Source organism: Crocuta crocuta, unplaced genomic scaffold (assembly GCF_008692635.1).
Source record: "Crocuta crocuta isolate KB4526 unplaced genomic scaffold, BGI_CrCroc_1.0 scaffold64, whole genome shotgun sequence".
NCBI lineage: Eukaryota > Metazoa > Chordata > Mammalia > Carnivora > Hyaenidae > Crocuta > Crocuta crocuta.
The window spans coordinates 1,953,144-1,978,727 of record NW_027530640.1 but is presented as its reverse complement, the minus strand read 5'-3'; the positions used below and the strand labels follow the sequence as shown (position 1 = coordinate 1,978,727).

Sequence of the window (25,584 nt, the reverse complement as noted above, 5' to 3'; positions counted from 1 at the left end):
CAAATTGTGTGTTACCAGAGAGAAAAATCTATGTCATAATCCAAACTTCCTTTGTTTCTGTGATCAGTATCTGTTAGGCAAGTAAACTCATTAAACTCCATTTAATGCTTAGTGCAATATGCATTTCCAAAGTGCTATCAAGCTGGATCAGCTCTTATGTTCCATATTTAGTTGAATGACTACTCATTCTTAGATTTTAAAGCCACAGAAGAAATGTAGGTTAGATGCAATCATTTTTGAAATAGATTTTTGAAAATTATTTTACCTAGGTTTTTAATGACAATAAAAAAATTAAATTTTCAACTAATCCTCACACGTCCATTTAAAGACAAGGCAATAACTTCACCTATGTGAAACATACAAAAACCAAGTCATCCTAGGAACTTAAAGATGAATGTTAGTATTAACCACACATCTCTGATAGATAGTTCAGAGTTTTAAAACTAGAGCCTATGGGACATAAGTTATAATAATTTCCCTTATAAATCACAGTTTCATAACTACTATCTACTGCATCAATGATTACTGTCCTATACTCTAAGAGGACTGACCAAGCCTATGGTATACCAAACTAATCACTCCATTAACAAAAATTAATTACCCTAATCTGTTATACTTTTTTCACAGATTTGTGGAAATATAATTCATACACCATACAACTCACCCAATTAGAGTATACATGTCAATGATTTTTAGTATACTCACCAAGCTTTACCATTATCATCACAATCAATTTTAGAAAATTTTCATCATCTCAAAAAGATATTCCAAGCCCGTCAGCTGTCACTCCCATTTCTTCTTTGCTCCAGCTCCTGGCAATCACTTCTCAACTTTCTACCTGTTGGATTTGCTATTCTGACATTTCATATAAATGGAATGGAATCATGTAATATATGGCCTCTGTATGTGGCTTGTTTCAACTAGTACAATCAGTTTCAAGATTCATCCATATTATATTGGGTTTCAATACTTTACTCCTTTTTATTGCCAAATAACATCCCACTGTATGGATATACCACATATGTCTATTCATTCATTAGATGATGAATATTTGAGTCCATTTCACATTGTGGCTACTATGAAATATGCTCTTGTGAACATCTGTGACAAGTTTTTGTGTGGACATAGTTTATATCCCTCATTGTGGAATTGCTGGGTTTCATTTCTGAAATGATGATTTCTGGTCATTTTTTCCCTTCTGTATCGGACTGCAGAGTGTCACTCCTCATTTCAGTCAATTTATCTGCCTATTACTATTCCCGTTCGTCACTTAGCATCTAGTATAAACAACGAAATCAGTAACCATAACTGTTAGAAATACGCATACGTAAGAGAAAAATGTGACCAGAGGCCTGTGTGGTTCAATCACAAGAGCAACTCACTTTGGCTTTACTTTCACTGTTGGAGGTGTTCTGGATGGTGGAGCATCAATGATTATCATCCCTCGCCTCCAAGAAAAACTCCTCAGAGGCACTGATGACTCAACAGTTCCATTATTCAAATAAAGCCAAAATAAAAACTTTTGCCTTTTAATTCAATCAACTTTAAAGTAAACAAAAACTCCTTGGTTTTCACTCTAGGGTATGTAGTGTTCTGCCCTTGATTTGTAAATAGAGACTTTAAAATATTATATAATCTTTAAGGTATTACAAAAAATATAGTGTCTATAATATCTAGAAAGACCACTTCCTTACGATTTTTATTAAAAAAATGAAGACTGATATATGTAATAGGCTAACTTTTCCAAGATTAAGTATTAATGTGGATGTCTTTTTCTGTTTCATGCTTATTTTGAGAGAGAGAGAGAGAGAGAGAGAGAGAGAGAGACAGAGGGTGACTGCATGCATGACTGGAGGAGAAGCAGAGAGAGAGAAACACAGAATCCGAAGCAGACTACAGGCTCTGAGCAGTCAGCCCAGAGCCCCTTGCAGGGCTTCAAGTCACAAACCATTAGATCATGACCTGAGCTGAAGTCAGAAATTTAACTGACTGAGCTACCCAGGCATACCCAATGTGGGTGTTTTTTTTAACAATGCAAAAAGAATGAAGGCATCTTAAAATTTTTGCTGTGGGTGCTTATCAGAATTCCACCTCCAAGTTGAAGATCTAGTGATAATTATGCAAGTTTCCACTATACTATGAACAACTGTATTCAAAACATGAAGATTTTCCAGCATGTATGAAAGTATTTTAGAATAAACATAAGTCTACGTAAAATGAAAGTTATCTTCCTTTCCACGTTCCAGTGCTCTATTTAAAAAAACCGTTACTAATCTCTAGCATACAATTAAAAAATTATAATCAAGTATTTATTACTTACAGTTCAATCAATGTATTTAAATATAATTGGATTTACATTGTATTAATTTCCTGCAATAATAGTAAAATGAAGTAGAATACACATATTTTGTTCCTTTATATATATTAATTTCAGAAAAAGAATGAAAATATCAGTGTGGAATTCTGCATACAAAAAAATTGTTTACAAACCAGAAAATCACAAAATTTCACACTTACAATTAAGAACTAAATTATGCTGATAGGATGCCTAGGTGGCTCAGTTAGTTGAGTGTCCAACTTTCGCTCAGGTCATGATCTCGCGGTCCGTGGGTTCGAGCTCTGCATTGGGCTCCGTGCTGACAGCTCAGAGCCTGGAGCCTGTTTCGGATTCTGTGTCTCCCTCTCTCTCTCTGCCCCTCCCCTGCTCATGCTCTGTATCTGTCTCAAAAATAATAAAAACTATAAAAAATTAAAAAAATAAAATTATGCTGATACAAAGCTACATAAATAGTATCTTCAACCCACCTAACGTATTTACTGTAATGATCAGTTTGTGCTTTTTACTCTTTTTCACATAATGGATAAAAGGTCAAAAATAAACAACATAATTTAATGGCTAATACCATATTAAATGAGGTAGACCAAATGAACTAAATTAATTTGGCCTTATCTGGGGAAAAATCTTTCAGAAAATAGCAATGTGATTCTGAGTCTACCAAACAGGGACTGCTGTTGGGGGTGAGAACAGAATGGGTAAGAGAGTAAGAGACCCAGGAAACAGTAAAAGACCCAGAGTTAGGTTCTCAGTAACTGGAAGGATTTTGAAATGAAAGAAATAGAGATACTAGTAAATTATGTTAGCCTGAAAAGGAGATGATTAATTCAGTTGGACATGCTGAATGTGAGGAGTCATGAGACAATTCAAGAGTTCTATCAGGCTGTTAAAAAATTCATGACTGGAACTTAGGAGAGGGGCCAGGGATAAAAAGCAAGTGGGTGAAGCTATGGAAACAGAATGAAAAGAGAAACTTACAGAGAGTTAAGAGTGAGGAGTTGACCATTTTTCTGAGGACACAGAAAATACAAAAATGAAAAGGAACTCTGGTCTCCATGGCCATTATTTCTTTGCAGAATAGAGGAAACGGTTTTGCAGTAGGGGTACTCTCTTCTCTCCCTTCTCAACTAGATCATTCTTTCTCCTTTAATCATGGTTAACTTTTTACCGCACAATGACCCCTCCCCACACCCAGCCATCAGCGTGCACTATTAACAAAGGCCCAGCCAAAGTTGCTGAAATATTATAGCACATTCCTCAATGACTGCCCACCTGGCGTCACCCCAACACAATAGTTTTAATACAGCCCAAGACTTCTCTGCTGCCACATCTAATGTACATCTTTCAGTCTCTGTCCCAATGGGACTTTTGAAATGGCAGGACATTGATGACTACTCCCTCTTAAAACATTTCTTGAAACGCCATGCTTTCTCAAAGCATCATCTACACAGCAATTAAATGGTAACACGTGGTCCTAAACTCATCTCCTCTTCTTATTCTGTATGTTCTTTCTATGGTCATTTCATCAAACCCATGGCTTTTAACACTATCTACGTGTGAAGTAGTAAGTGATGCCTCCTTTTCATCTCCAGATCAGACCAACACTCTGTATTTCAGGCCTAAGTGTGAATAATGATGGTGCCACTTGGATGTGTTTTTTTTTTCCCCTATTCTAATTTTTATGAAATGAGAAAAAAAACTGTCAATGTGCTATGAACAGCAACTGTCTTCTGCATGAAAATACGGAGACAGTTTCTCTTTTTTACATTAGTTTTAGTAAATACTTAACTATCCAAAAAAGTATTTGATGAGATAAACAGCAAGGTCTTAATAATTAAAACCCTTAATAGTGTAAATGTATGTTAGATTCTTCAAGAGACATCTAAAAAATTGTTAAAAAGTTTGTTCCGCTTCCATAACCAACAATTAAACTTGAATTCTTAATTCACCCATTTAAATTATCATTTATGTACCAAAAGGCATATTTCAATTCTATCTGACCTAAGACACTACCAGTAATCCACTGAGTTTAATTATCATTTCTCAGTTAAAATAAAATCACTTATATATGAAGCTACTATTTCTTGCGTAACAGAATAACTTTCTTCAGAATTTTAAAAAACTTACGATGAAACTAGATTTGTTTTCAAAACAATAGATAAAATCAAGCTTTAAAAAAATTACTTGACTAAGTTTTAAAAACATTGCCACTGAAAACCTGAATATCTCTTTGGACTAGCTCTATGACCTAGAGTGCAAGGCTGTCCTCTCTGTACATCCTTCTCAGGTCCCAAATGTGCACATCAATGAGCTTCTCACTGTTAAATGCTTTAGTTCACATTACATTAAGATGTCATTTACTTCTCTTTCTTTGGACACCCCAGTCACTAAACCCACAGAATTTTCATCTCCAGCATACAATGTAGCATAGATGGGTCTTTACAACTATATAGGAGAAAGATGTTAATACTCATGAAAGAGGACTGTGCAGTGATAAGAATGAGTTGATAAAGGTGTTTATCACTGTGCAAAGAAACATCAAGACTGTGTCAACACAGCAACTTCCGAAATACAGTTAAAATAAGAATAAAGTTTATTTCTAGCAGTGTTTATTAGATTGGTAATAAATCTAATTCATTTTAATATAAATTAATTCTGCTTTTACAATTTAACTGGTAATGAGTTGGTAAAAGTGTCTGTGCTCAACAATTTCAGGTCACAACAGGCAAAAGACAATGTTTGCGGTTTTAATTATACTTTAAAGAAATGAGCAAAGCTGTACCAAAGTGCCTATCTTTAGGCCTAAGGCTGCCATAATACTCTTTCCAGGTAGACCTAAGGATGCTCAAATATGGACACTCTTCAAAAAGAGAAATGTTCCAACCCCTTAACTGTACTTAATATATTAAAAAGCCCATAGTGGAGCACTGGGGTGGCTCAGTTGGCTAAGCATCCAACTTTGGCTTAAGTCATGATCTCACAGTCTGGGAGTTTAGGCTACATGTCGGGTTCTGTGATGACAGCTCAGAACCTGGAGTCTGCTCTGGATTCTATGTCTGCCTCTCTCTCTGCTCCTCTCCCAACTCAGGCTCTGTCTCTATCTCTCTCTCAAAAACAAATAAACATTAAAAAAAAATTTTTTAAAGCCCAGAGTAACTTCTAATGTACTTCTGTTATTTGAAGAGTCTACATTTGCAGAAAGCCATTTCTGAGCATAAAACATCATCACATCCTTCTATTCATTCATTAAACAAATATTCATTAATCAATTTATCAAGCACCATATTAGGTACTTTCCCGCCTTCCCAGACTTGTTGTTTTTGCAGCAGAGGTTAGAGATGAAAGGGTAGGTCTTCTACCTTAAATGTGGGCTATTTTCCACTACACCAAAGCAGTTTCTATTAAATTAAATACTTAACCCAGTCAAAAAAGGTTGGGTGCCTATTCAATAGGCACCCTATTTCAAGTCACAGCCTCTCTGCCACAGTAAATTTCTTCATCTGTCAAGTGGAGATGGTAATCCCTGCTGACCAGTACCATCTCCCTGGATTCCTGAGGCTCTCTAAATAAAGATCAATTTGTAACAACACAGCCACATAAAGCAGCTAAAGTTTCCAGCTCCTGACTAAAAAGCCAGCTGATACAACTTGCTTATAATACAGCAATTTAAATTTAAATGCCAGTGTCATGTTAGAAATGTGAGATTATGACTCATTTATAGTTATAGGTTTCAAAAGAACTCATGGAAAACTTATTCTTAGGTGCCCTGGCTTTTCAATGCCTGACCGCTTTTCAACAAGAACAAGATTACGCCCTGTGTGAGGAAGGGCAGCAGTTTCCCTAGGATTCCACATGCTCTAGGTGCCCAGTAAAGGATGTTCCTGTGGCACCTGCTGAGAAGCTCGACCTGTCACAGTACAGGAAGACCAAAGTCCGTGCCAGTGAGCATCACTTAACTGCTCCTGCAACTAGAATTCCTCTTCCTTTTGTCTGCCTACTGCCTCCCTGAAATACATACTATGTGAAGTCAGCATTATGTCCCATGGACCCACTGTTAGTCTATGTTTATGTGTAAAGGTCCATTTATTTACAGGAACAAAATTTGCTTCCAGCATCACCTTGGCAACTAGAAAGTGGTTCTTAAACGAATATGCTAATTTACACAGCTAATGTGAGGATCGCATAAAAAAAGGTATTCTTGGGGCGCCTGGGTNAAAAAAAAGGTATTCTTTTACCAAAAAATGAAACAAAAACAAAAACACAAGGCTGATTATTTCATCGAAGATAAAGAAAGCTGCAAAGAAACAAAGAGAATATATTATGACAGAACTAGTTTTCAAGAAGACAAAGTTATATGTACTAATCATTTTTTTGCTGCCACAAAATAGGAGTCAAAAATTCACTGACCCCGCCAAATGTAAACTAGGGAACTATAACTATATACTGCTTTCTAGCATTTTGACCTATGAAATAAAATTTGGATTTCAAGAAGAACTGATGTACCTTTTGACACAGTAAATTAACCTTACTAAATAAAGTTACAGAAACAGAAACAACATGAACAGGAAAAGAATGTGGGGGCAGAGGGGGATTGATACACAGCTATTAAGTTTTAATGCATTTAACAACTGCTTATTCAGAAGAACGTGTTAGGTACAGTAATAGTAGCTATTGTAAAGAATGCATAAATTTAACAATATACAAAAAATGTTTAACTTTATTTAAGTTGTCCAATTTCAAATTATTCTGGAAGACCACATCATCGAAATGTCATAGGTCCAACATTAAGGGAGATCTCAGATAAGACTCCAACAATAATTCCTTTCAAAGCTTGTTTTAAATTCTACCCCAAATTAATGCACACACTAAATGAAAAACAAGATGGAAAAGCTTACTTAGCAGGGTTACAAGCTGCCTTAGTGCACTTAGTACACTTTATTTCCATGTGTTTCTGAGCTATCCCCTTACTATTTCCTGTAAGTACATGAACATTTGGAAAATAAAATAGGTAAGAATTATTTCTTCCACACTACTTTCAAAGAAAGAGTTCAATTCTGGATGACAACTGGTTTGTGGGTTTAAAAATAATTTAATTTTGTCTATTTGGGGATGAGGTGACCCTGACACTGAATGTAACCCAGTCGATTCCAGTCTACTATAATACACACCCGAATTTTTCTACTAGTATTGCCAGATACAACGAAATATAATTCCTCCTGCTTTCAATAAACAGAAGTTTCTTATAAAATATAGCTGTACATAGTCTCATTACTCATTACCTTAGGGTAAACTAAGAATTCTTAGTATATGAGACCTTCATAATCTGTCTGGTTTACCTTATTAACAGTAACCATCTACTGAAAACTACTGTACTAGACATTTCCCTAAATGTTCACATGTTCTCCTTCCCTAAATTGGCACATCTTTGAGAGGTAGGTATTATCTTCACTTAAAAATGAGGAAACAGCAGAGCAGAGAATCTTCTAAATGGTACAAGTTCGCATATGGCAGTGAGTCAATTAAAATATTCTGGGCAAGGGGACAAAAGACAGACAAATCACCCAACTCAGGAAAATGTCCTGCTCAAACTTCGCAATTCCTCAGCTGTTTTCACTCTTCAACTTTGTTTCATCTTTCCCTCCTTCCTCTGCTTCCACATCTAAAGAAACTAAAAGCTTCTGACATTGTCCTCCTAACAAAGACACAAGTTCTACACGGGATGGCACCACAGGAGATTATTTTTAAATCTGTTTGTGCTTTGTAGAAACTCCCCCAGGGTCTACAATGTCTACACAACTCTTTGCCCTGCGGGATTCTTAAAGACAGCTACATCAGACCACCTATGGAGGAGAAAGAATAGCTAGTGTCCAGACATTATCTGGGAAGACATGTCAAATGTTAAAATATGAAATTGTCTGCCAGATAGAGTTGTGTGTGTTATTTAACTTTGGAAGTGTATTTGGAGGCTATTGTGGTATGGAAGGTAGGTTTTTAAAAAAAAAAAAAAAGGCCTATCATTCAGTACACATCCATGCCTTTCCAGGAAGGCTTGATAAATAACATTATCTACCCAGAAGTTTTGAGACTTATCACCAATGTTTTGTTATCACAAACAGTAAAATTAAAGAAAAGGTAAACATTTCCAATTACAGACCACTTCCCTATTTCTGTGAATTTCCTTGTAAGTTTTTATACATACTTTATACACCCTTAAACTCCCATCCTTTAAGTTAGAAAGTTATTGAAAGCATTCTAACTCAAATATTTAATTTGATATAATATTGCTTTATTGCTGAAATACTGGTTTTAAAGTACTTTCTCATGGGGACATTTTGCTTGGTGCTTGCTCTGCCTGTAACACACTCTGAAGATGACTGGCTCCTTTATATCTTTTAGGTCGCAGATTAGGTGTAGCCTGCTCCTTCCCAGGCTGCCCAACATAGTTTCTTCTCATCGGTGCCCCTTTTATTGTCTTCATAGCACACATCACACTCTGTGATTATCTTTTTATTCACTCAGTGTTTGTGATCTATGCATCCACTTCTACTCCTTCACTGTGTACTAAAATGGAGTATCCACAAAGGCACAGACCTTTCCTGTGATTTTTATCAAAGACATAGTGAATGAATATTGAGCCTTTACGGGTCATCTCTGTTTTCCAAACAATGTCATGAAATGGTAGATGTGAAATTTGAAGTGTCTATTCCTGAGTCAGATCTAGGTTCAAATTCTGGCTCTGCTACTCAGTAGCTGGGTTAACTCCAGCAAGCTATTTAACTCCTCTGGCCCTTACAGCCCCATCAGTAAAGAGGAGGTATTATTACCTACGCCATACTGTTTGGGAACAGCAAGTGACAAAATCTGATGACTGATAGAACACAAAAACTCTCATACACTGCTGGTGGCAAAATAACTTGATAGATAGCTTTGGAAAATAAATTTGGGCATTGTTTTCTCAAACTGAAAACATGCATACCGTTCAACCCAGGAATTCTACTTTAAGGTATAGTCCTACAGATATAAAATATAATATGAAGCAGGACATCTAGGTAAAAATGTTCCTATCAACACTGTTCATAACTGCCCGAAACAAGTAACAATCCAAACATGCAGAACTGCAGAATTAACTGTAGCATTTTATACAGTGGAAGATAAATAGAAATAAAACTGAATTATAAATACAATATACAATTATAAATATAAATTATGTGCATTTATAACCAGATGTTAAACAAACACATGAAAGTAAATACTACAAAACAGCATTAATCTAGATTCTACCATACAGCTTCTTATAAACTGTTGTAGGTAGGAATTATATTACCTCTGGAAAGGTAAAATTAAAAACAAAGACCTTTACATACAAATAGGATCACCATTCTGGTAAGAGTTATCGCCTACACTACTAGCAACCTGGGAGAATACAGTGCAAATAACATGGCTTTGATCATTAAGAATCACACTGTTAGAAATGTTTTTTTGTGAATCACCTGGCACTAAAAATGTGCTTAGTAAATTAGATAGCTTCCTCTCTTCACTATTTCCTTAATGGGAAGGGATAAGCACTTTATATTAGTTAGGATTAATATCAAATAGCATGGGCTGAAAAGAGAAGCAAACATCTGGGCCCAGTTTTATTTAAGCAAATTAAATCACTGCTAATGACAGGCAGAGGAGTATCTTTTTCACGACTATTAATAAATAAGAATTATTTTTCATTAACAGGCATCTTATTATGGATTTAAATAAACCCCATGTTACTTTTAAAGAAATGTTAAAGCACACCAAAAATGCAATTTAAATCCTTAAATTTCTGAACTAATAAGGTATTACTAAAGATACTTTAAAGATAAATATTTCTCAAATAATTTAATATCATCTGTTTACTACTAAGGTAAACTAAAGTAGTAAATCCTGAAACATAGTAAAATTAGTAACTAAAAATGGATGCATACATATGCACATTTAGATGCCAAACTAGCTGGGTTTATTCTAACAATTTTTTCATCAAGTACTAGCCAATTATATCATCCCAAAGCTACCAACATTTCCTATCCGTGCTGTCGGTGATTGGTGTATTCAGTGTAATGCTCCCCATACAGACTACTCTCTCAAAACAAAGTATTGTTTTATAGGAATCCAATCTGCTCTGGTTAACAATGGTCTATTAATATCCAGCGGCATTAATGCAAAGCTCAAAACTCAAGTGCCACAGATAAAAGTGGATGGTGTGACCATGTGACTTTACAATGAACCCAGTCAGAACTGCTGATCACAGTCAAAGAATTCAGTCCTCTACCTAGCCCATCATGTTCTTTACTAGCCATTCAAGAATGAGTTACACATTGCATTAAAAATAGCATAGTGTATACATCATTTCAATTCCAACTTAACTTGCTAACTCCAACAATATGAACGTAACTCAAATTACCAGAAAACTTGTACTGGCCAGTATCAATTAATAACTGTGTGATCTATATTTCAAGTTGTTTTTTTTAAATGTTTATTCTGAGAAAGAGGGAGCATGAATGCATGTGGGGGGGGAGGGGCAAAGGGAATGGGGGAGAGAGAATCCCAAACAGGCTCCATGATGTCAGTGTAGAACCCAATGTGGGGCTCGGTCTCATAAACCGTGAGATCATGACCTGAGTGAGGAAATCAAGACTTGGACACTTAATGGACTAAGTTACCCAACCCCCCCAAACTGTTTTATTTTTAAAATAAGAAGAATTAAAAGTTATTAAGGACATAAATACATGACCAATGGCATCCTAAGTGGGTAAAATATTACGAAAGCAATATACATAGAAAACCACATGATAGCAAAAACTACAATAGGAGCATGGCATGCATGCACTTGTTATTTCATGTACCTTTCACAAGCATATGTGGTATTTCTCACTATGAATTATCATCTTTCCCATCTTCTATCAAAGGAAACCAGGGATCAAAGGTGGCAAGTCCTTTTCTCAAGGTCATGCAAATATTAAGTGGAAAGGCCAAGATTTAAATCCCTGACAGCTCAACTACACACACATGGTAAAGAACCTATGGCAGATGGGAAAAAAAGCAAAGACCAAAAAGGAAACATTCTTTATAGATACCGAGGGACTGGGTAAGATCTCTAAGTGTGATGTCTTTTTTAATGGAGAGCATTCCCCAACTGTATATAACATGAATGGATAGAAGCCCTAGTAGCTAGAAATAGGAAAAATGACAGTCCAAAGCCAAGAGAGGAATTGGAAATTAAGTGGCAATCTCCAGAAAAGAAAAAATGAATGATATCCAGGGTAAGCCCCAAATCTTGGCTAACCACTAAATTGCAAAGGGAGACCCTCCCACCCCAAGGAAGCAGTCTAAAAAAGTAGCAGCTGAAAACCTACTGCATAGTCCAGAGACAGAGACCAGTTTGCAGTCTGAACCCAGGCACGTTAAATACTTCTTACAACAAAAAACACTAATCCTTAAGAGAAAATTAAACAACCATCAGCACCCAAAGGTGCTATAATGTATTCTCTGCATGTCCAGTTTTCACCTCCAAATTAATAAAAAGGAACCGTAACTCATATATACGGAGAAAAAAAAAATCACTAGAAATTAACTCTAAGCAGGTCCAGAAGTTGCATTTAGTTGATAAAGACTTCAAAACAGCTATAATAAATATGTCAAAACTAAAGGTGAATATGATATCAGTGATTAACAGAAAGGGAATTTCAACAGAGAAACAGAAGCTGTATTTTCAGAATTAGAAATTCTAGACCTAAAAATCACACACACACAAAAAAAAGAAATGAAAAATTCACTAAATGGACTCAAAAGCAGAATGCAAATGGAGGCCAGAAGCAGTGAAAAGCATTAACTTACAAAGAGAAGAAACTAACAAAACCAAAAAGGATAGGCACACAAAGAAAACAGCCCTACACACAAATGCTGAAAGCCAAAAGTAAAGAGAAAATAAATGGTCAATGGCCTTATCAGAAATAATGGTGGCCACAAAACACTGGAGGTACATACTCAAAGAGCTGAAGGAGAAAACCCTGCCAACCAAGAAGTGTACATCCAGCAAAACAATTTTTCAAAAGTGAAGTGAAATAAAAACACTTTCACATTAAACAAACAACCAAAAAAAATTGTTACCAGGTGGCCTCCTTTACAAGAAGTACTTAAGGGAGGAAAACAGTATCACATAGGAATAGAAATCTACAAGAAGAAATAAAAATGAATGGGAATACAAGAGCCTAAAATAGCATACGTCCAACTTTCTTTTCTTCTCTCTTTTTTAAATGTTTCTGTTTTTGAGAGACAGAGAGCATAAGTAAGGAAGGAGCAGAGAGAGAGGGAAAGAGAGAATCCCAAGCAGGCTCCCGGCTCAGCTCAGAGCCTGACACAGAGCTCGGTCTCAGGACCTGACCCGTTATCAAGGGTCAGCCACTTAACAGAATGAACCACTCAGGTGCCCTTCTTTTCTTTTCTTTCTTTCTTTCTTTTTTTTTAAAAAAACCATATGGTTGTTGAAAGTAAAAATTAAAATGCCGTACTAGGATTTCTAATTTATGACAACCAGAGCACTAAGGACAGGCTCTGGTTAAGGTTCCTAGATTTTACCTAAAGTAATTCAATATTCTCTCTAAATAGAGCAACAACTAAAATAATAAGGCAAAGAAATATATCACTGGAAAGTCAAAAGAAGAATTAAAATGGAATACCAAAAGATACCTGATTAGAACAAAAGACAACAGGAAAAGAGAATTAGGAGAATAAGAAACAAATAAGAAAACAGAAAACAAGTATCAAAAATACGAAGCCAATAACAACAAATTATGGTAGATGTAAATGGAGTAAGTCTGCGAGGAAAAAATGCAAGTTAGGGTATATTTATCACAGGGCATATGTTTGAGAGCATTACCCAAACACACACTTAAATAGAAGATTACTGTGGATAAGAGAAAACTTCTATTACTTACTTACTAATGATTATTTAATGCTACATGGGAAAAGTCAACTATAAAATTGTAGTTTTTATTTTTATTTAAAAAATTTTTTTCTAATGTTTACTTTGAGAGAGAGAGAGAAACAGAGCATGAACATGGGAGGGGCAGAGAGAAAGGGAGACACAGAATCCAAAGCAGGCTCCAGGCTTTGAGCTGTCAGCACAGAGCCTGACACGGGGCTTGAACTCACAGACTGCGAGATCATGACCTGAGCAAAGTCGGTCACATAACCCCCTGAGCCACCCAGGTGCCCCTACAATTGTAGTTTTTAAAATGCACATAAAAACACAAGAACATTGTTAAGCTTCCCTTATTTTCCAAATCTTCTATTTTTTCTTCCCATAATGAAATAATAACATTTTAAATAAAGTACAAAAGGAAACCCTGGAATAAATGTTTACATTGTTAGTTTTTTTAAAAAAAGGATTAATCCTGAGCTTCTTAAAATTTGATACTCTGGGATGGCTTGAAACTGAAATTTCCCAAAAAAATGTGCAGTTACTGGACTCTCTTTTAAGATTTAAAATACTGTTGTAAAAATAAACAAAATTAAGTAAAATAAAACAAAATAAAATAAAACGAAATAAAAATAATTTGTGCCAGCACTGTGGTAGATGGAGATGCTACAATAACCAAAACTTAAGCGCAGCTCGTTGCACCTATTTCAAAGGGCTATTCTAGACGGTTATTTACTGAAAACCTTGTTTTTGCTTTTTATGATTTACTTATCTTCTGTCTCTATGACATGCTGCCTATCTCCAGATCCACCTCTGCCAGTATTCATCTTCCCTTCCAACTTACTTTGGTTCTGGAAACCAGGGCGCCATATCTGCGATCACAGTGAATAAAGTGTAACAATATACAGTCTCCAGGTGTAGGCATAGTGAATTGAATCCCTTTTATGTGAAAACCTTTACTTTATTGCTGTTGCTTTGTTTAGAGATCAGCTTTTTTTTTTTTTTGGTCAGCAAATGTTCCAAATAATTGGGATTAACTTGAAGTTAAGTAATTTTTCTAAGCCTACAAATTTACAGATTTGCATATTATTTCTAGAAATTTACAGATAAGCCAGTGCTGGAGGTAATTTATTATAAAACTTAATTTCTAGGATAGAAAGACTGAGTGTTTATGTCCGAAACCGTTAGATTCTATAAAAGTAGTAGGTAGGCGCAACTACTCGACATGAACTCTTCAGGATTCTGACCTATCACTTGATACTTATAATACCTCTGATTTCCCTACAGGATTTTATTTTATTTAAAAAAAATTTTTAATGTTTATTTACTTTTGGGGGTGGGGAGGAGATCAGTGGAGGAGGGGCAGAGGTAGGGAGACACAGTCTCCGAAGCAGGCTCTAGGCTCTGAGCTCTTAGCAGAGCCCAAAGCTGGGCTTGAACCAATGAACTGTGAGATCATGACTGAGTGGAAGTCAGAACTTTACTGACTGAGTCAACCAGGTGCATCTCCCTACAGGATTTTAACAGGCCACTTAAAGAGCAAAATATATGCCTGTCCTAACACCTCACATGTAAAGTTTCATTAATGTGTCCAGGTATATAAATAGCCATCTATCACTTACTGGCTAAGAGACTTGGTCAAGTTGCTATTAGCCTCTGAGTCTGTCTAACGATAAACTACCTGGTTTGGAAGTTACTTGTGCTCAGACTACAGAAAGCTCCTGAAACATGACAGATATCCAATAACTGGTAACTTAATGGAATTCAGTGTATGTTATTGAAGGGTTAAAGCCAGATCTTGATAGCAGTAAGGGTATTTCAAAGTTGAGTATCAGCACACCAAAAAAATAACAATGTCACAGGCATAACCAAAGCCTAAGACTCTCAATATGCTCTAGGACACGGGTTCTCAAACATGGCTCTCCGGGAAACACCAGGAAAGCTTTTTAAAAACTTTGGAAGAGAGTGTCTGTCAGTTTCTCCAGACGTTTCTTATTTGGAAATCACTGGTCCAGAAGAAAAGAACAGGGAGGCAAAGACCCAGCAGGATTCAGCCTCACCAAGTATCACTTGTGTTGACTTTAGACAAACCAGAACCTTGCAAAAGAAGACTGCTACTCCAAGATCTCCTTAAAACTTACCTCCTCCAAAGACAGGTTTGAAGACCAAACACAGATATGTAAGTTAAGGCTGCTTTCGAAACTTTTAACTTTATACAATATTAAGGAATTATTTATAGCCTTTTTAATTAAAGATCCAGATTTCCAGTCTCAGATGGAAATGGGTAGTTTACACTGATTCGACAAACATTTCATGGCGGGCCTAAAATGTCTATAAACAACTTTCTATGAGGAAGAATCCCATGCAAAATTACAAGAAATTTGACTTTAATAATTTTAAAATAGGCTATTTAATGTGGAAGAAAGGAAAGAAGGAGAAATGACGGAAGGAAAAAAGTCCCTTTAAATACCACTTCCCTTGACAGCACAATCTAATCAATCTCTCTCTAATGATGGAAATGTTCCAGCTCTCCAGCTGCCCACTTTGGTAGCCATTAGCCACATGTGGGTATTTGAGCACTTAAAATGTGGCTCTAGTAACTGAAAAACTGAATTTTAAACTTAAATTTAGACTTAGTTTCACAGTCACACAGGACTACTGGTTACAGGAGCAGAAAGCACAGCCCTTACAAGATTTAAAAATGTAGGTCTTTGGAAGATAATGTACAGAGAGGAAAAGGCAGAGGAAACGAAAACTTAGTAAGATTCCATTTATAACAAACTTTCTTAGAGGCGACTGGCTGACTCAGTCATTAGAGCATAGGACTCTTGATCTCAGGGGTATAAGTCTGAGCTCCATTTGGGTATATAGGTTACTTAAAAATAAAATCTTAAAAAAAAGGAAACTTCCTATATTTAATTTTTAAAAATTCTGTTTTTTTAATGTTTATTTTTGAGAGAGACAGAGTGTGAGCAGGGGAGGGGCAGAGAGAGAGGGAGACGTAGAATCCAAAGCAGGCTCCAGGTTCCCAGCTGTCTGCACAAAGCCCAGAGGGGATGCTACAGTCAAACCTACATACAAGATACTAGAGACATAAAATGACAAGTAGAGATACATAATGATAAGTAGTCACAGACCATGGAGCTTAAAGTCAACACAGGCCAATTCAAATAACCACATTAATAAATATACTATTATTAAGTGAAATAAAGGCTTTCAAGGAAAAAGTAGTTTGTCCCAGCTAGAGGATAAAAACTTCCTCTCTGAGGGTACAGGATTGAAGTGAAACCTTAAAACTGAAAAGTTAATAATGTGTGTATGGGGGAAAAGGGAGGCAGAGATCATGGACAGTATTATGTACAAAGGCCCTACGGCCAAAGGAAGTACTGTGCCACTGAGTACCTGAAACACCGAGGAACAGGTTAAGTCAGACCTGGACAACATGGGGCTAGTTTTAGGCCAAGGGTTAACATTTCACTTTTGTTTTAAAAATATTCTACGTACGACAGTGATGGGTGTGCACAGTGTATACGGGGAAGCCAGGTAGAAGGCTGCAGAGTGACATGCAACAGTTTGGTTTAGGATGGGAGCAGTGAAGATGAAAAGAGTATTTAGGAAATAAAGGTGACAGAAAGCACCTGGTGACAAACCGGATGAGGGAGGAGGAGACAAAGTATCAAGGATGACTCACTCATACACTTCTTACCTGTGTAACACAATCAATAGCGGTACCATCCATGGAGACATGGGGCATACTGGAAGAGGCCTGGGCTGTTTTGCTTTCGGAATGGGAGGTAGAAAATGCTAAACGTGTGAGTACTAAACTTTGAGATAAGCAAAACTATCCCATAGTCACTGGATGTCCTGAATTCAGTAAAGTGATGTGGGTAGGACACAAAATTTTGAGATTCATTAGCCTACAGATGATAGAGCATAGGGGCATAAAAAGGAAGACAGACAAAGAAAATAAGGCAGAAACAAGCCTTGAGGAAGGCCAATTTGGAGATGAAAGAGACTGCATAAGACCTTGAGCTGAAAGGGCCAGAAAGGGAGAAAAGGTAAAAAGCAAACTAGTGCTACAGAGGCCAAAGAAGTACAAAGAAGACCTCAAGAGAAAATCAAATTCTAATGGGCAGTTGAATGCTGATGGGGTAGGGGTGAGGCTAGGATGTTTTCTGGAGCTGGTAATAGAACAGAGGTCACAGGTAACTTTAACAAGAACTATTTAAGTAAAATGATAACATAGAGGCCATAGCACAGCAGGTGGTCGGGGTCCTCATAGGTCCTTTAATCTCCACCGGAAAAATCAAGCCTACCCTAAAAAGTCACTTACCCTCCAAAAAGCTCCAAAATGACTTACATAGTTAACTTTGTTAGAAGCCACCCTGTAACTCTGCTGGAACCCACACTGTTGAAGGAACTAATTGACACCAAAGCAAAGAACCATCTCAGATGTTTCTATGATTCTCAACCTAGATGAATATCTAATTAGTGAATGTTCAGAAACAGCACAGTGAAAATTTCAGAGCCCAAGGGCACTACAAATCACCCGTCATAATTAGCTTCTGTAGAGAGACAACATTCCACTAAGCTGTTTTTGCTTTTCAGATTTTCCCATCTTCTAATTAGAAATCCCCAAGTTCTCTATCAGTACCCAGTTTTTCCAAACAGCTTTTAAAAAACACCGATACAGATTCTAGTAAAAAATCAAAGAATAATCAGTGGCAGATGACAGCTTTCATATTTTAAATAAGAAAACACTTATATGTTTTTAATTTCAATATTTTAGGTTGTTTTCTTTGTGGTTCATCCCTCACTCTTTCACCTTTTGTTAATCAGCTTAACGATAACCCACAACCCTTGGACCAACTACTCTTTCTTTCACCTTTTGGAATCAACTCACCAGTTGCCCACTCCTTTGTATTCTGCTGTACTCTTTCTGAACAACTACTGATTTTCATGGCTTAACCTAAAATTTGAAGTATAAAGCACATTTTTAAGTTACAAATTAAAACTCATTTTTTAGAGAACTATTATTTCACAAAGTAGTGGCTACCATTTTATTAGTGGGCCTCCCACTGCAGAACTAATTTGCAGGATGAAACCAAGTCTTAAATCAACCTCCCAAACCTGCTCTTTCCATTGTCTTCCCCATCTTAAGTAACAACTCCATTCTAAAGAGGGAAGAAACCCGAGCACTAATCTTTCCATACATCCATCATCCAAACCATCAGCAAATCCCAACAATTCTTTTACACATACCCAAAAGCTTAACACCTACCTCTCATCACATCAAACACTATTACTTTCGGTTTGCTCCTCACAACTGCTCTGACCTCCTCTCCTGTCTCTTCCTCTTTTTCCTCCAGTATTGCTGGCCTCCTTGTTTCTCAGTCATGCCCACCACACTTCCCTCTCAGGGTAATGGTGTTGGTCATTCATCTGCCTAGAATGCTCTTCTCCCCCAAGCATCTGCAAGGGGTGATCCCTCATCTAGTGTCTATTCATGCCTCAGAAAAGCCTTCTCTGATCATCCTATTATAGCATCACCCCAGCCATCACTGTCTAGCCATCTTTAATTTTGTTCACAGTAATTACATTTGACCCATTTGCATACTGTCTCCTAACACTAGAATGAAAGCTCCATGACTTGTCTGTGTTCATGGCTGTATCTCCAACATTTAGAACACTGGTGTTGCTGCTGGTGCTGCTGGTGCTCAGTAAGAATTTGGTGAATAACTAATTCCATATTCATTTCACTTCAGCATGGAACTAAGAGGATTAGTACTGTAGACTTTCCAAACGCATACATGAAACATGGAATTAAAAATTATTTAAAGGACACCTGGGTAGCTCAGTTGGGTAAGTGTCCAATTCTTGATTTTGGCTCTGGTTACAATCTCACAGTTCATGAATTCAAGCCCTGCACTGGGGTCTGCCCTGACAGATTCTTAAGATTCTCATGTTTGGGATTCTCCCTCTCCCTTTCTTTCTCTCTGTCCCTCCCCAACTTGTGCTCACTCTCTCTCAAATTAAATAAACTTTAAAAAATTATTTAAAACAAACACATGCAACACAAAAGAACCAAGAGGGGTGCTTGGGTAGCTCAGTCAGTTAAGTGTCTCACTTCGGCTCAGGTCATGATCTCATGTTTGTGGGTTCAAGCCCTGCATTGGGGACCTGTGCTGACAGCTCAGAGCCTGGAGCCTGCTTCAGATTCTTCCCTCTACCCCTCCTGTTTGTGTTCTCTCTCTCTCAAAAATTAAAATAAACTTTAAAGCAAACAAACAAAAAATAATCATGATACACTAGTCCATTCTATGGGACTGGGAAGACATCAATTATGATAGCAATGTACAGTTCTGCCACACTTTAAATCCCAAAGTTTATCTTCCCTTCTACCCAGGCAGTCAGATGGTATATACCTGGGGACTGTGTACAGTATTATGGATAAACCAGATTTCAGTTCAGGTGGCTTTGCCATGTGCAAATATTTCTTATCAGGGTCCCACCTTTATTCAGTACTGAAACTCCCCTACCTCCCCCTTCCCAGGATGTGACCCATTCTTATTCCCTCAGGAACCTTCAAGGACGCAAGCTATGCACTGAAGTAATTAGCAGCACGTGAAATTTCTCGTCCAAGAATCAATGAAACCCACTCAGAGAAGCAGCTATCCAAGTTCATGGAGATAACATACTGTATTGTATAATGTTTTATGGAAAGTTTTTGTGAAGAGGGAAGACCTACCTACCCTGATCAATGAACAAATGTTTATTAAGTACCTATTCTCTGTATGGAGATAAATGAGACACAGGCTCAGATTCTATGAAAACGACAATCATATTCATCAATAATTACATTTTCATAAGCATTCTCCCTCATCTCTCTCAGTTATATAATCATTCCACTTTAAGGAAGTCAGGGCAGAGGGATGATGTTTGTAATCTCCAGCATATCCCCCTCAACATCCCTGCTATCTCATGGCAGGTCTGGGGAATAGGGAGGAAGAAGAAGAGATAATAAGAGAGAGGAGCTACTTATTATTTCCCTGCATTAGAGTGAGAAAACCCTGGGAGTGATTTCCAGTTGTATCACTTTCTATGAGTAGCAGCAAGTAATTTCTTCAGCTTCTGTGAACCCATTTCATCATGAGTAATGTACGTATAAGAACGGTTTCTGAGGCAATCTATGAAAAATGAATAAGCTCAGGGAGACATAAAAAACACTAAATGTAGTTCCTCCTCTTCTTATTAGGGAAAAAGGCTGTAACAGAGAGGCCCAATGCAAAGACTTGACATACCACCCCCAAAAGGCTCTCAAACTCTGACTAAAGACTACTGTGCAAAGGTAATTCTACCTTTAAAACTGTTTTAATGATGCTTTAAATCCAGTAGAAGCTATTATGGATTGTCCATCACTCAACTTTTCTACATTTGATGATCATGCTTTCCATTTATATGTGCCGTTGCCCATCAAATGCTTCTTTGTTTGCCCTTCACTTTTAAATTTCTTCTTATAGGGGTAAGAATCGCTACTTTGGATTCATTTTTTGAAAAACATTTTAAAAAATCCATTCCTGCCATCAGCCCTGAAGAGTTTCTGGCGTCTTTAAAACTCCTCTCAGCTTCCCTGACGCTGCTATCCTCGCTATTTCTCACCAGCCTAGCAGCTCCTCTCACTTCGCTTTGCTCTTGTCTCCTCAACCTCTAAGAGACTTTTACACGTTCTCCATGCCCAACCCCAGACCCTTCTTCTTTCTTCTTATGTTTATTTTTGAGAGAGAGATTGCGTGCATGCGCCCGCACAGGAGAAGGGCAGAAGAGGGAGACAGAGGATCCCAAGCAGGCTCCATGCAGAGAGCAGAGAGCCAGATGTGGAGCTCAAATCCACAAATCATGAAACCACGAGTGGAGCCAAAGTTAGACTCTTAATGGACAGAGCCACCCAGGTGCCCCTCCCAGACTCGATTTCCTTCTGTTATCCTCCTACTCTACTGAAGTCATTTCAAGTCCATGACTTTAGGACACACATGCGCCCTCTTTCTCTCTATACGTATGTCGACACATATATGTATTTTTATTAGACATACACATGTATATACATATACGTACATATATATTACACACAATTTTATGCACATAGAACACATATTCTGCCCCTCTCCCTCAAAATGACTCATGGACTAATTATCTTACCAGCTACTACTCAAACACAATTCTTTCTTTCCCCTCTCACGTCTAGTCCTTCCCCTGAGTTGACCATCTCAGGCAACAGTAGCACCATCTACTCAGTTGGTCAAGTCCAAAACGTGGGAATCCGTTTCTCTTTCACTCCCATATCCAATCCACCTGCATGCAACTCATTCTGCCACTAACTCGTATTATCTGTAACTCAATAATAGCTTGGGTCTCCCTGCTTCCACCGTTGGCCCTGCCAATCCATTCTTTACCAAGCAGCCAGAGATATTCATGGGGCTACCTCAAGAAAAATCCTTCAAGAACTTGCCACTATATCCTTAATAAAACCTTCTACTGGCCTCTTGATAGTTCTTGGTTTTTTTAAATTTTTTAAAATGTTTTATTTATTTCTGAGAAAGAGAGACAGCATGAGCAGGGGAGGGTCAGAGAGAGAGGGAGATACAGAATCCCAAACAGGCTCCAGGATCTGAGCTGGCAGTCAGCACAGAGCCCGACGCGGGGCTCGAACCCACGAACCGTGAGATCATGACCTGAGCCGAAGTCCGACGCTTAACCAACTGAGCCTCTTAATAGTTCTTTCGACACGCCACTCTCTCCTCTCACTATATTCACATGTATACTGTTCCCCAGGCCTGGAATGCTCTTTTGCCCTATCATTAACTTACCCTCTAGGTCTTAGCTTCAATGTCACTTTTCTTGAAAAGACCCTTCCCAACTCCAATAAAATTAGGTCCCATTATATCCTTACTAGAACCCTACATTTTTCTCACATAGCACTGAAAATAAAGTCTGTAGAAGATTGTTATTTGTGGAACTATTTGGTTAAGGTATATCTAGGCACACACAGTATTTGTTTTGCTAACCGATGTATCATCCCACAGTACCAACACCCATGTGGCCAATACCTAACAAACTCCTGTCTCCAATAAATATTTCATAAATGGTAAAACTCATGGGTCCTGGCTCTACAATGGATGCAAAACACAGCAAGATGCCAGCATGAGTATTTATTCTACTTCATTTGCATTTTTAGGGAAAAATGTTACAGTGGTGGACAAAGAAAGGAATTAAAGTAGAAGAACAGACAATACAGTTCTTTCTCGTAGTAAGGTTCTAGAGTGCTTGTCTTTTACTTCTTTTGTTCTTCTAGAGAACACAGCACAGAGTTAGATCCAGTTAAGGTAGGTACTTAAGCACTTACTGACCAAAGCAGACTATAAGACACTGATCAAGTGCTAGAATTAAATGTTACAGAATTCTAAACATTATGATTCACTGAGGGCTAGAAGCATTAGAAGAGATTTTATGGAGGTAAAAGTAAATCTAGACTGGGTGATGAACAACTGTTTGGTATCTAGTCTAACTGTGCTATAACCCCTTTCCTGTCCTCCTTCAAGAGTGATATCTCTCTCTATCCAGATATGTACTCCTTAACATGACATGTTTCTTCGGCCAATTTGCTAAATACTAAACAAAAGTATCTTCCGTATAAGGTTCTATGCTTAGTTAACCTAATATATCTTTTTTGCTGACCATAAAGGACCCAAGGGGCAGAAGGTAAAAACAAAACAAACAAAAACTATAAAGAACTGATTATACTACCTGTTGCACAAATGAACTATAAGCATAACATCTTATATACTACACTCATCTAATAAAGTAGAAATTAAAAGAATCCTAGAGTGTATGTACTTTCTCAAGGGCCAACATACATCAAAATAATAACTATCCTAGCCATTATTTTCCAGGCACTGAACATGGGTCTTGATGTCCATTTCTTTCTAATCTTCAAAATAACCCTGAAAGCAGAAGAGGAGGCTGAAAGGGTTGAGGGCTTTCTTCAACTACACTGCTACCAATACAGGTGTTCTTTTTAAGACACTGTAAACTGATCAAAAGCGCCCAAACACAAACCCTCAAGTTTTGGAGAATTCGAAGTGCTTTGCTATTAAGGGAATTTAAAATAAAAACTTCCGTAGGATGCTTACAAGTCCAAGGTCTATAACATCCTTCAATTTAAAAACCCTTTTTAAAACTTATGGGTAAATATAGACAGCTTTACTAATAAACTACTCAGCTTTGGTGGTATCTGAAATACAGCTTTATGATTTTTTAAATAATAAAAACACTGTAATAAAAGGGAAATTACCAGCTACACATCTACTTTACAAAGATGTTTAGTTTGGAAAGGATAAAAATAATAAATTTGAAAGAAAGTACAGGAGTGTAAATAAGTGTTTTAAAAATCGTTTTTCGGGGCGCCTGGGTGGCTTAGTCGGTTAAGCGTCCGACTTTCACTTAGGTCATGATCTCGCGGTTCGTGGGTTCGAGCCCCGCGTGGGGCTCTGTGCTGACTGCCAGCTCAGAGTCTCGAGCCTGCTTCAGATTCTGTGTCTCCCTCTCTCTCTGACCCTCCCCTGCTCACGCTGTCTCTCTCTCTCTCTCTCTCTCCTAGAAATAAATAAAACATTAAAAAATTTTTCAAAAATAAAAAAAATAAAAAATAAAATAAAAATCGTTTTTTTCTGATATGACAAAATACCGTAATGGAGTAACAGGAGCAGTATTATCCAAACCTAAATGATTTCAGGTTTTTAAAGAATCAGTAAGCTGTAAGGATTGGGACCTCTGTAATTATTTCAAACTGTATGAATGTTACATTATCAAACACTAGGACAAGTACAGTCTAGTATGAAATGAGTGTATGAGATCAAATTATCACATCCAAAAGAAATTACATACTTTCTGTATTTAAACTTTTCCACATTTGCATTCACAATATCTCATCAATGTAATTAATCATTGTACACTTGTTAAAGTGTAAATCAAGTAATCTCAACTCATAAAAGTTAAATATTAGTAAAATCTCAAAGTGTGGACGTTATCTCAAAATAATAAGAAGAGATAAAAATCATATGTGGTCATAAAAAACAGAACTGCGGACAGACATCAATAGACTTCATAGGGATGGTTTACTGTTCACTCAGTATAACTAGTTACGCAAGACCCCAAAAGGTTTTTCTGGACTCCTCCATAGAAAAAAAACAATTCTCTTATTTTTCTTTCTAATTTNGCAAGTCTTTTTATGTAGTCCTCTCCAAAACTTTACATAACAAAAAACAGATTTATGCCATTATCAGGAACAACATATCTCAAGATTTGTATAATCCTTTGCATAGTCAAGATAGCAGGTTTGAGCTTTAATAATTCATGGACTATCAACACACCCGGTTAAGACTTTCCCTTCAAACACAAGCGTTCCCACTCTCCAGACCCCTAGTGGGTGTACATAAGCCACACAATACAACCTTTAGAAAGGACACAGATGGTAGGTGCTCTCCACTCTCTCCCCAGAGACATCCTCACCTAAACCTCCCCTCACATTCCCCTTTAGGAGCCCACTGGCCCAAGTGTCATTCAGAAGGATAGTGACTGGTAAAGCGTGGGAGAGAAAAAGCACACACGAGACACACAAGTGGAACAGTGCAAGTTGTTATATGCAGCGTCTCTTCCATTATCTAACTAGCTTAACCCGCTGCAAACTTTTATGAGATTAAGTTACATTCCTCTGCAATTCCACCCTTGACAGCTGACTGCAGAGATGCCAACGAGTCGTGCACGTCCATTCCCGCCACCTCACCCGTGGCCAGCCGGCGGCCACATCCCGCGGTCAGGGAGGACCAGTGGTTGGGAAAGAGGGAGGGCTGGTGAGAGGGCTGCAGGGAGAGGCGCCTGGAGAGCTCACCTTTTCAAGCTCATCATGGAGCTCAGCCAAGCTGGGCCGGAGTAGCTTCTCGCCCAGCTGCGCTGCGGTGTGCCGGTAGTGATCGATCCTGGGCACGGCGTCCATGGTGTTGTGGCCGAAGGTGCGCAGGTAGTAAGTGTTGGTGTGGGTGTCATAGTAGTAATGCTGGTGGTGTCCACTGCCGCCGCCGCCCGAGTGCAAGCTGCTGCCCTCGCTCAGNCGTCCGCCGATGAGGAGGCAGCCGGGTCCACGAAGTTTACGCGGAAGCGGCCCTTGGCTTCCTCGCTGCCTTTGCCTGGCCCGCTTTCGCCGCTAGCTTTCCCGTCCGCTGGGATCTCCTTGCCCCCAGCCCCGGCA

General features: G+C 37.8%; 1 protein-coding gene across 1 annotated transcript in view; it reads right to left on the bottom strand.

Annotated features, from left to right (window-relative positions):
- Nucleotides 1-25,583, bottom strand: part of SLC12A2 (solute carrier family 12 member 2) — a gene marked incomplete at its 5' end in the record, with an annotated part of 96,953 nt that extends 71,370 nt beyond the window's left edge. The window contains 2 exon segments of the mRNA XM_077768863.1: nt 25,228-25,448; nt 25,451-25,583. Of these exon segments, the coding sequence (XP_077624989.1) occupies nt 25,228-25,448; nt 25,451-25,583 (354 nt within the window).
- Nucleotide 25,584: the final 1 nt, after the last annotated feature.